Source organism: Pteropus medius, unplaced genomic scaffold (genome assembly GCF_902729225.1).
Source record: "Pteropus medius unplaced genomic scaffold, Ma_sr-lr_union100, whole genome shotgun sequence".
Classification (NCBI taxonomy): Eukaryota; Metazoa; Chordata; class Mammalia; order Chiroptera; family Pteropodidae; genus Pteropus; species Pteropus medius.
The window spans coordinates 18,884,386-18,896,897 of NW_024340849.1; the positions used below are offsets into that span (position 1 = coordinate 18,884,386).

The window sequence follows — 12,512 nt, forward strand, 5'->3', positions numbered from 1 at the left end:
GAAATGGAATGGCATCTTTGATTGACTTGTAAACTTGTAAAAAAGTCCATAATCTATCAGTTCATTGATAGATTTCCAAACATTTTTTTCTTCAAGGCTCATCATTACATTTAGGTAACATTCTTTTTCTCGCCCACAAACTTATTGCAGTTTATTTATTCGCTTTTCACTGTTTCATGGCGGTTTCTTCTTAGATGTAAGCTCCGTGGATAAGGCATCATTGTCTTTGAGTCTATCGGTGGCTAATCCAGTTTCCTGCATTTCACCCAGTTTGTTGCAGGCCCTTAAGACATGATGAATTGAATGTACAGAAGTGCATAGGCAGTCAGTGTATATTTGGGGACAGAGACTTTTCTCTGTGGCTGGAGTATAGGTTGGTTGCGACTCTTGAAAGAAATCAGCTTCAAAGAATTTAAGTGATCGTTAGACAAATTTTTTTTCCGTGCAGATATTCCTAACTGATATTGGAATTATTCTTTGTATTGACTGTATCAATGTCAATATCCTGATTATGATACTGTATTATAGTTTTGTTAGATGTTACCATTAGAGGAAACAGGGTAAAGGATGCATGGGATCTCTCTGTATAATTTTTAATGAGAGCATATTAATCTACAATTATCTTCAAAAGTTCTTAAAAATTATGATGGGCAAAGAATTCTTTAAACAATTTATTTGTTAAAAAAAGTCTCTAACCAAGCAATAATATTCTGAAATATTATAATATAATTATATTATTTATGATATTGGCTTGGCTTTTTTAAATAGAGATCAGATACCAGTGGCTTAAACAAGGTAGAAGATTGGCATTTCTCTCGCATAAAAGTTTAAGTTGGTCCAGGGGTATAGGCAGGTTTGCTTCTTGATGTCAGCCAGGGACTAGAGTCCCTCTTGTCCTGTTTTGCCATTCCTTTGGGCAGTATCCTCATGCACAAAGTCACATCTGTCTCCCTACCACTATGCTGGGGTTTTAGTCCATGGAAAGGGTGAAGATATGAAGCGAACAGCTTTCGTTTAAGGGTATAACTGAAAACTTGCATATACCACTCTCAGTCACATCCCATTAGCTAGAATTAGGTCATGTGGCCACAGTCTACTGTGAGAAAGATTGGGAAATGCAGCCCTGCCTAGCTTTAAATGCTAAGGCATTTTATTAATAAAAAGGAAGAAAGGGAGCATGGTATCGGGGTCAGATAGCTCTCTGACTCTGCCACAATGTTTGCCCTTTGTGGAATGCATGTTCAGTACCTTTATTGGCGAAACTCTTCCCCTGTTATTTCCTACACTTACAGGTAAAGCATGGGTGTTTTAAAGAGTTAGTTATATTTGTTGGATCAATGTGGCAATTAAAATTGGTTTGTAGTTTATTTAAATGCTCATCTCCCCTTTCTGCTGTTAACTTCTTCAAAAGCAGGGTATGATTTTTTTCTTCTTTGTATTTTTGGTACCTGACACAGGGCCTATCCCTAATAGGCCCCTCCATTCATATTTATTGACTGATTAGTCTTTTATTTGTGTTGACCAAAATGTCTCTAGCAGAATTTCCATCTGTGCTCCTAATAGCTGACCTGCCTTCTCCTTAGTTCTTTTCATGGTATCTGGTTTGTTACAGTAATACAGGTTCAAATATATGAATATGACCTTTTTAGTATCATTTATTTTTTGTATGGTTCTGATTGAATAATTAATGTTTTTAATATATTTGTTAGCTATAAGAAATCAGTTATAGTTTGGCAAGTAGCATGTTTTTTAATGTGTAATTTATTAGTGTGTAATGTTTAGTAATTTCATTGTCTCAGTAAAATAATGTTTATTTTTGAGTTCAACATTTTTTAGAATGAGAGTTTTTTCCTCCATGATTATGCTTTTTATTGATTTTTTAGTTTGTCATACTTTTATCTTCCTCACATTTTCATTAAGGGTAAATAATCTTGAGTTAGTACTTTTAAAATTGAATCAACACCAGATTTGTTCTTTCAGTTAATTTCAATATTTTTTAGTTTTTAGTTAGATGAATTTTATTTTAAGAGTTTATTTGAAGGACCTGAGGGATACAATTAAAACATTTTGGAGACCATCCTTAATTTGGTTTTTAGAACAGAAGGAAATATACTGTAACTTTCCCTTATTTTTCTGGTGGAGAGAAATTTTTTTTTGCCAACAGGAAAATGTGATTCCACTAAGATTCTTGGGTCATAGATCAGAGGCTTGGATCAGCAAAAAGAAATGAACTTTTGGAAGAATTCTGGTCCAATATTATGGGCCAGTTCAAACTACAATGTAGGCAATGGCAGGCTGCCTCCTTTCTCCCTATAAGGAAAGGCAACATAGCAGTAATATTTACCAGAGAAAGGGAAAAGGGCTCTGCTAGTGGGTGGAGTGGGGGGATAGCTTTTCAATAAAATGTTAGGTTGCCTAACATAAGCCGCTTTTCAGAATCCCTGGGAAAACTTGAAGGGGAAAAAAAGATTAAAGTTGTGCTAAAAGAGAATCAGAATTTTGTTTATGAAATTTGTCCAGTGGTAGTCAACTCTTATTTCTTGTAGTATTGAAGAGTTAACAAAACAAAACAAAACAAACCGAAACACTTATATTTTACCTTGGAGAGCATTTTGTGATTTTTTTTTTTTGTTGTAGATTGAACTTTCTAATTGTGTTTTTCTTTGCTTGCAGTCCTGGAACACACAGTGGTGGGTATAGGGTTAGACAGTTATGGAGCATACTCTGAGTGGAAGAAAGTAACTGGAAATTTTTAAAGATGTTAAGATAAACAACAAATCGGTCCCAAAGCAAATAATACTTGGCTACTGGTTGTACTTTCTTATATAATTTTGATTGTATTAAAGGTCTCAAGTTTTTCAACTATATTTTGAACATTTTGAATAAATTTAAATTCATGATGTGTAATATCAGTTATTGATAATTTTTATCCAAATATCTAGATTTTCCTAATGAAGAGGATAGACTACAGTACTTGATGGAACCTTTACTGTCTTCCTCAGTCATCTTAAAATCCTTTCTACATTAATTTAAAAAATCCATTCTGCTGATTTCTCTTCCTAGGTCCGAAGTTTGCTTGTACCTACACTGAAGGTTTATACCAGACAGGCTGTGCGTGGTGAAGGTTCCTGTACACTTCTCTTGGGACCTCTAAAACGCAGGCAGGAGGGCTTCCTCCCCCCAAAAATAACAACTTCTATTGAGTGTAAAGTGATTTCAGTGAGTCACAGGAAAAGTTTGAGATTTTCAGGACCACAATTATGTAAGAAATGTTATGTGTATAGGATATCTATGAGGTAGTTTTATCCCATGTGTTCAATGAAAAATGCAAAATATTAGAAATGAACAAGAACATTCACACTGAACTGTTTACAATATAAAGAAGAAATAAAAGTAACTGTGTTAGTTCAGGAAAAATGAAATTTATCAGTTTTACTTAATTTGTTGTCCATTTTAAGTTTCTTTACCAAAGCATTTCTTTATATGTTCTTATAAAAATGGCATCTGCCCATTGCAAGAAGTAATAAAAAATATTAGACCTGTACAGAGATTAAAATATCATGCCCATTGCCACCATACTAGATCCAATCAGCATTAACGTGTTGGTGATTCTCCTCCAAAATTACAGCAGGGGCTTTTTAAAAGTACAATCTTAAGGCTATATCTTGTGGCCAGTGTGTATTGCATCACATTTTCTGGGGTTCGTGACGAGGGATTTTCTTTCTTCCCACACTTCTTTCCTTATTGTTTTTGAATTGCTTATGTTATGCTTGAATATACCTATGTTGTAAATGAGTCAAACAAGTAAACACTAAATAAAATATGAGACTTTTTCAAGTCACCTTCACTCCAGCTGTCTTTTCTTTCATCAGAGGTCATCGCTGTCAACAGTGCCGCCTGCCAGGCACCTGTAGGTGCATTTACAGCATAGATGTATAGATTTACAATTTTCAAATGGACATATTTTTGTACATATAGGTATAAATATATATAAGTAGATATAGATATATACTGTTTTATGATTTGCCTTTTCAGTTAATGATATGCCGATGAAGTTTTTCCATATTCTATGTAATCATATACTGATTGGGTCTTTATTCTTCTGTTATTTTTATTTTGTCATTTTACATTTATTTTTAAAGAAATAAATCAATATATTTGTATTGTAACAAATTTAACTATACAAATAAAGCAAAAGTCCTTGAATTACATGCCAGAAGTAATTTCTGTTAGCAGTATGATGTACACTTTGTCCTTCCTGTTTTTAAAACTCTCTCTCTCTTTCATTGTTTTGGTGAGAGATTTAAAATTTTTAACCCCAATTTTTTTGCAACTTGCTTTTTTTTTTTTTCACTTAACAGTGTACCTTAGAGATATTTCCTTGTTTATATATAGATATCTACCTCTTTATATTGTATTTCATAGTATGGATTAACCATGGCTTATTAATTATTTGTTCTTGGTGAATATCTACATTGTTTTTATTATCTGACAATTATAAACAAATTACAGTAAATATTCCTGTACATGAATCTTTGTGTACCTGTTTAAATGTTCTCTAGTATAAGAAAAAAAATTGCTGGGTTGATGGGAATGTGCATTTTTAATTTAATAAGAACTGCCATATATCTTCCAAAAATTTGGTACCATTTTGATCCCTCACTGTTGATAATTTTTTTATACCTTTAATAATACCAAGTGTTATAAATCTTAAAAATTTTTCTGTTCTCAAGAATCATTTCATTGTTGTATTAATTAATTTTCTCTTTTATTGCTTCGGACTTTTAGTACCCATTTTTATTTTGGAATGTTGTTAGCTTTCTTTCTCTTACTGATTTGCAAGAAATCTTTTTTAAAAGTAAATATTCTTTTCAGGTTTATATGTTTCAAATGTTTTCTCAGTCTCTCTTATGATATACTCACTACATAAAAGTATTTAATTTTTAAATAGTCAATTATTTTTTGCATTTTCTCAAATTTTGTTTCTTGCATAAGAAAAAGGTTTTCTCAACTCAAGGTTTATACACATACATCTATAATTACATACTAAGGAAATTATTAAATTCTGTCATCCCAAAGGCATTTATAGAATTGTATCTTTTTCTTACTGATTTGGAATACTACCTATATCATACGGTTAATTCTCAAACAGTTGTGATTCTGTTTCTGAACGCATATCTGTTCCATTGAGCTATTTGTTTACTGCCAGTGTCATACTTTTAAATGACTTTAGCTTTCTAAAAATTTTGCTATTTAATTAAGATCATTCCTCCCCAGGTTACTCCTTCACATCCAGCAATACCTTATTTACACTATATATCAAAATATTACATAAATTCCTCTTGATATTTTGATAACGATTACAGTGAATTTTAGATTAATATAGGGACAGTTTTGTAGTATTTAATCTTTTTGTCCAGAAATATGTTGTACACTTATATTAATTCAGATCTCATATAACCTTTAGGTTGTCTGCCTAAAGTTTTTAACACATTTGTTCTGTGTTTATTCTTAAATATTTTACTGGATTTGTTGCTGTTGTGATTGGACTTCCTAACTGGTTTGTTCATGTATAGGCAGACTTTTGTTTTTTTATATGTTAATTTTTTTTTGCCATAGAACTGTACCAAAATCTGTTAGTTCTAATAGTATCAGTTGATTTTCTTGATGTTCTAGAACAGCTCTGTCCAATAGAAGTATAATGCAAACCATAGATGCAAACCACATATGTAATAAAAATTTTTAGTACTCTTATTTAAAAAGTACAAGGGAAATGGGTGAAATTTACCTTAACAATACACTTTAATGCAACATATCCAAAATATTATAATTTTAACATTAAAAACTTAGTGACTGACTTGTACTTTTTTTTTTTTCATTAAGTCTTTGGAATTCAGTGTATATTTTATACTTATAGCAAAATGCAATTTGGACTACATAGCCACGTTTCAAGTGCCTCAAACCCACATTGGCTACTCTGTTGGATAGTGCACAAACAGATTGCTTGCAAGTGTCGAAATTTTTTTCCTTGTTTTTTGGGGGGTCTTTTTTTTTTCTTGCCTTAGTATCTTTTGCTTGGAGCAGCAGTAATACAGTGCTGATGTTGGTGATAATGGAAATTCTTCCAATAGTTGACCACTGTGGATTTCTGATTAGATAAACTTTAGATAGGTTTTTTCTTTTTTAGTTTGTAATAATTCTTTCTCTTTAAATTAAGAATAAGTTTTAAGTTTAATTTAAAATTTTTGGTATCTATTGAGATTGCCTTATTTTCTTTTCCTCTATCTTTTTTAAATGAAGAGAAATAAATAAAATTTTAAATGGTAAGCTATTCTTGCATTTCAGAGACAAACTCTTCTTGATCATGAAGCATTTATTCTTTTAACAAAATTTTCTACAAGATTTCATCATCTTTTCTCTGATTTAGGCTATCCAGAAAATCTCTGTTCATTTCTCTATTTTGTTTTAAATGCAGACTTTTTTCAGTTTCTGTATCAAGAAGGTTTTTCTGGTCTTGTCAAATGAGTTGTGTAGATATGATTCATGTCCTTACTTTGGAACTGCTTATATAATATGAGAATTATCTGTACTTTGAGGGTTTAGTTGACTTGTTTGTAAAATAATCTGGACCCGGTTTGTTTTTAGAGAAAATTATAAACTCCATGTTCCAGTCTTCTAAGGTTGTTTGTCCATTCATCCTTTTGTCTTTTAGGTCAATTTTGGTATTTTATATTTTCCTAGATATTTTAATATTTTGCTTAGGTTTTCAAATATATTTGTATAATAAAGCTGTACATGAAAATTTCTTATGTATATGTTTTGAGATATGAAGAAATATAGAAGAATATTATTAGAAACTTAATAGTGATTATCTATAGCAGTGGAATTATGGGAATAGGCAATAATATGGTCTTTAAAATTTTTATGTCCTTGGCAATACGAGTTTCCAAATAATAGACTTGTTTTACTTTCATAATAAAAGAAGAGAGTGTTATTTCAAACTTTTAAACATGAAAAGTATTGAATATTATACAGAAATATATTCCTCTTACTAGTCCCAGCACAACTTAACTGTATGTTTTCTTCTCCAGCTGGACTCTGGACTGTCTTCACACTGGGAGGTGTGGGCAGCAAAGCGGCTGCTGCTCCAGAACTGTCTTCCCCTCTGGCCAACCAGAGTCTCCTGCTTCTCCTGGTGCTGGCCAACCTGACAGATGCTACAGATGCACCAAACCCCTACAGACAGGCCATCATGTCCTTTAAGAATACACAAGGTCTGTGGTACCTTTTTCCCTGAATATCCTTTCTAATGAGGAAAGTGTATTATTTACTTCATGTTATTTATTTCTTATAGTTGTGGAGATGACTGTCAATTTGTATATTTTCATATTTGTTAAAGATGAGACTTAGATTTTTCTGTCTATATTCTCATCTATAAATCTTAGATGAGAGCTATGGTTCCTTATATGCATTTAAATTTACATTTATTTCAGAGATAACCAAGCTAGCATGTGCTTAATTTGGATCTTCCTGTCCTACCTGTTAGAGATAAAAATTAACCTGGAAAACTCCAAACGATAGATTGTTTGAAAATTTTCACTTAATGTCTATATTCTAGTTAGAGTTTTATAGAACTAAAAAGTAGAACAACTCAGCAGACATTTTCTGCAAAGGGGTAAGTGGCTTTGCAGGTCCATGTGGCCTCTGTCACCACCTCTTAACCCTGGTGTTGTAGCACAAAATAGGCATAGATGATACATAAGAGAGTGAGCATTGGCTGGTTCCAGTAAAACTTTATTTCCAAACAGGTGGTTGCCTGTGGGCTATAATTTGCCAAACTCTGAAGTAGAGCATGAGCAGATAGTTCTATGCTGAAGCAGTAATCTTTCATCAAATAATTATACTCTAAGGCAAGATTAATATGGTAGCTAAATTATCAAGATATATCCAACACTAATATAATTAAGATGGGTAAGAAGTGCAGTTAATTGGTAGGGACATTTTTAAGACTTCTGATGTTCTTTGCCTTGTTTCTTTCCAGAGCTGTCCTAACATGCTTCTTATAGACAGTGGACGAGTGTGCTAGTTAGTTGTGGCTTTGCCAATTCTGATATTATTATTTGTGGGGAAATAGGGAGTCTCTAATAATTTGATAGATTAAAAAAATGAAAACTAATATATCTAATATTATTTTCTATTCCCATTACTGTACTGTTCTTAGTGACAGTGTGTCTTAATGGTTAAGAAAGCAGGTTTTAGAATCCAGCAGACCTAACTTTCTGCCACACTTTTGTCGCTTCAGAGCTGTGAGGCCCTTCAGTTTGCTTAATCATAGTAAGCCTCAATGGCTTTGTCTGTAAAATGGAGATAATATCACTAATGATATTTGCATAAGTACCAAGCAAGGTAAAGTTTTAAAATGATTAGCTCAGATTTTGCAATATAACAGGTATTCATTATCTGCTACCTGCTGCTGTTATTCTGGCTGCTCTGGCCAAATGTTCCTATTTGGGGTTGAACCTTTCTGGGATAGTCATCTTTTGGGAGACCACGTGGTACAGTGTGATTCAGGATATTGGCTTTGGAGTTAGACTGACCTGGGTCTATATCCCAGTTTTTATTCTTTAAATACTAGTTTCTTTATTTGTGAAGTAGGGATTATAATCTCAAGGGATTATAATCACAAGGTTCTTATAAGAATTAAATGAGCATCTATCATAATAGTGACTCATTGAATGATTAACTGATAATGTATAAATGCTGTGGACACACACAGAGCACACATATTCCATTTGCAGTCAGGCATAATATAGGTTGGTGAACATGTTACTTTGCTTCCATTGTAAAGAAGTGTAGTATCTGCAGTCTTCCTCCACTGAGTCTTCTGTAGATTCTATTTGCATACTCATAGTATGTGCAACACTTTCTGTTTGCCATCCCTTGCAAAAATATGAAGTCAGTCACATAAAACAAATTTTTTTTGTAAGTGTCAAAGATGCAAGGTTAAGATTGAAAAAATAACCTATATTCTAATGTGGCAGGAAAAACGAGGGCACTTTGTAGTAAAGTTGAAGATGTTTTTTAGATGCGTTCTTCTCACAGATGTAAAGGTTAGAAAGGAGAGCCAGAGAGGCATAGGACTGTGCCATCAAAGACTGCACACATTTCTTTTCTATAAGAGCACAGCCTTTGGAAACATTAAAGCAGTGTTTTTAAATTGTTTTTTTGTTTTTGTTTTGCTAGTGGTTCTGTAGTTTTTTTTTTTTTAAATCTTGGTGCTTACTTTTCAAAACATTAAAATATCAACTCTTTGTACTGTCATGTTCCAGTTTTATCTGATGAGCTTATAATTTTCTCTAAAGTAATTGACCTATCTTTACTTCCTTTTTGACTTCCCAGCCTTGCTTGCGTCAGTTTCTAAGCAAATCTAGTTAACTGTAAGAAAGAAGCTATCAGTTATGGGATATCAAGAATTTTCCCAATATAGCCATGATTTATGCTTTTCGCCATTCCAGCGAGGCTACTTAAGAAAAGTTTCTTAGCAGCTTTGCAGACGCTGCTGCTCCAGAGCCAATGGTCCTCAGCAATGGTCAGCCCAACTGTGTTCTTCAACATCGCCGTTGACAGTGAGCCCATGGGCCACATCTCCTTCGAACTGTTTGCAGACAAAGTTCCAAAGACAGCAGAAAACTTTCGTGCTTTGAGTACTGGGGAGAAAGGATTTGGTTATATAGGTTCCTGCTTTCACAGAATTGTTCCAGGATTTATGTGCTAGCGTGGTGACTTCACACACCATAATGGCATAGGTGGCAAGTCCATCTATGGGGAGAAATTTGATGATGAGAATTTCATCCTGAAGCATACAGGTCCTAGCATCTTGTCCATGGCAAATGCTGAACCAAACACAAACGGTTCACAGCTTTTGATCTGCACTGCCGAGACTGAGTGGTTGGATGGCAAGCATGTGATCTTCAACAGGGTGAAAGAGAGCATGAATTTTGTGGGGCCCATGGAGCGCTTTGGATCCAGGAATGGCAAGAAGATCATCATTGCTGACTGTAGACAACTCTAATAAGTTTGACTTGTTTTATCTTAACCACCAGACCATTCCTTCTGTAGCTTGTGAGAGCACGCCTCATCCCACCTGCTTGAACACCCTATTATAATCTCTGCTCTTGCTTTGGTTCTTTGGGTTCTGGGTTTTCCTTGTACCTCCAAGTCTAGCTGGGTTGCAGAGTTAAGTTTATGATTATGAAACAGAAGTTCAACAACAACAAAAAAGTTGCAGTTGATTAATTTTAAGTTTTCCTTTAAACAAAAAATAGTATAGAAGTTTTCTGATAATTGTCTTAGGTTTGGTTTATTCTATTATAGAAGCTAATGTTGAACACAGTAATTTTGATATTACTTTAAAACTAGCCAAATTATATATTATCCTATCTATTTTCTTCATAAATGGGTTGACATTGGTGAATACTTCAGCCATGAATATTCACTCAAAAAATTTAACTTACCTTCAAGGCAGTCTTTTAACCCTATCTTACAAGATGATTTTTCATTTTATGTAGAAACTCTTGTGTTCTTTATCTCTCAATATTTTTATTTAGGACTAGTGGTCATTTAGTTTTGGTAACAAACTATCTCAAAGTCATGGTTAAATTGTTCTATTAGAGGGCTTTTGCCCCATAGCTCTGTTTATTTAAGCTCATATTTGTATAGCTGATTTAAATCACCTATATTAATGCAAAAATAGTAATGAGGTCAAACTTCATGATTTAGTTTAGTTTTTTTTTTTTTAATTTGGCTTTTTTTCTGATGAAAAGTCACTTTGTTAAGTGGTACTTGCACATATATTTATCATCATTGGAAATCTGTAGTTTAGATAGTGTAGAGAAATTGTCTCAATTTTTTCCTTTTTTTTTTGGTAAGAACATTTCAGTTCTCTCAGATTTCAGTTATACAATACAGTGTTATCAACTGTAGTCACCATGTTTTACATTAGTTCTTTTTTTTACGTAAAATTTAAAATATAAATTGAAATTTTGAATTCAAAATGTAGCAAATGATACAAAATTAATGGAAATTGAATTGTACATATTAGCAGTGAGTGCTTTTATTATTTATACAAGACACAGTCCAGAAAATACTGATATAATATTTTTAATTTTTTGTGTTTTCTGTATTCTAGATAACAGCCCTTTCCCCTCATCAATTCCACATGCTTTCCAGATTAATTTTAACAGTTTGTACACGGCTCTCTGTGAACAGCAGACATCTGATCAAGCCACTCTCCTCTTGTATACATTGCTCCATCAGAATAGTAATATTAGAACATACATGTTGGCTCGCACAGATATGGAAAATCTTGTAAGTATCATTCTAAATATTTCATGTTTTTTGTATTTTATAATATTTCGAAGAATAATTTTTTTTCTCCAGAAGGTATACTTAAAGGTTATTGTTGAGAAACTCATGGACATGGACTATAGACTAGTGGTTATCAAAGGGGAGGACATAGCCGGGAGGCGGGAGGTAGATGGGATAAAAGGGGTCAAATATGTGGTGACAGAAAGAAATCTAACTATGGGAGGGGAACACACAATGCAATGTATATGTGCCTTACTGTTGAATTGTACACCTGAAACTTACTGGATTTCGTTAACCAATATCACCAAAAAAAAAAAAAAAAGTTATAGTTGAGAGATTGATGTGGGGAATGTCACCAAACACAGGCAAAGGTTTGAGTTTTACAATGTAGGATACAGAGCACATAGAGACAGCGTCCCAGAGCTGGGGAACATGACAGCATGACAAGCTTTCCTGTGTTTTAGGTCTTTAACAGCCACCCACTGCCCATGATTCAGCCTAATTAAGTTCCCTAAGAAGTTCCCTGAAAAATCACCCTTAGCCATTCCCAAGAAGATTTTTATACCATCTTAGTTCCTTCCAGCTGCTGCCCGCCTGCCCACTAGGTTCATGTAGCTAGGCACAATAGCAGCATATTCCTGATGAGAATGGCTTTAAAGGGTGATTTTTCAACCCAGTTTTTGAGACCTGTCATCCCTGTGACAAGCTTAGACTTTGGGGCTGCCTGCACTCAATTCCTGGAGTGTTGTAGTTATTTTAAGGTACCATTGCCAGACATCACTTAAATGTACACTATTCTTCACAATGCGAGTGAAATTGGTTCCAAATTTTTGCTCATAGATAAAAACTCCTATGGCAGTCTGGTTTCCATTATAACTAATGTGTAAACATTAATGCTTCTATTAATACTATATTTGATATGCGTAATATATTGATAACTATGTGTTATTAATGCATTAATAAAATTGTTAACATTCCTGAAATAGCCAGCAGCTTGCTGGCAGCAAAAGGAATGTCCCCTTGGCACTATTTTGTACAGGTTGATAGCAAGATTCACAAGGTATTTGGTAGCCATTTTTTTAGGTTAAAGATAAAATATTAAGTAATAAGGGATATTAGAATTCATTTGAAGATCATATTCTGTG

At 33.4% G+C, this 12,512-nt stretch overlaps 1 protein-coding gene and 1 pseudogene across 8 annotated transcripts in view; both read left to right on the plus strand.

Annotated features, from left to right (window-relative positions):
- DYM (dymeclin) overlaps window positions 1–12,512 on the plus strand; it is a 261,966-nt gene that overhangs the window by 92,563 nt on the left and 156,891 nt on the right. For all 8 annotated transcript variants that reach the window (XM_039841985.1, XM_039841986.1, XM_039841987.1 and 5 more), the window contains 2 exons: window positions 7,092–7,274; window positions 11,189–11,367. In XM_039841985.1, coding sequence (XP_039697919.1) covers window positions 7,092–7,274; window positions 11,189–11,367 — 362 coding nt within the window. The remainder of the gene's footprint in view (window positions 1–7,091; window positions 7,275–11,188; window positions 11,368–12,512) is intronic.
- Window positions 9,292–10,257, plus strand: LOC120585650 (peptidyl-prolyl cis-trans isomerase A-like; annotated as a pseudogene).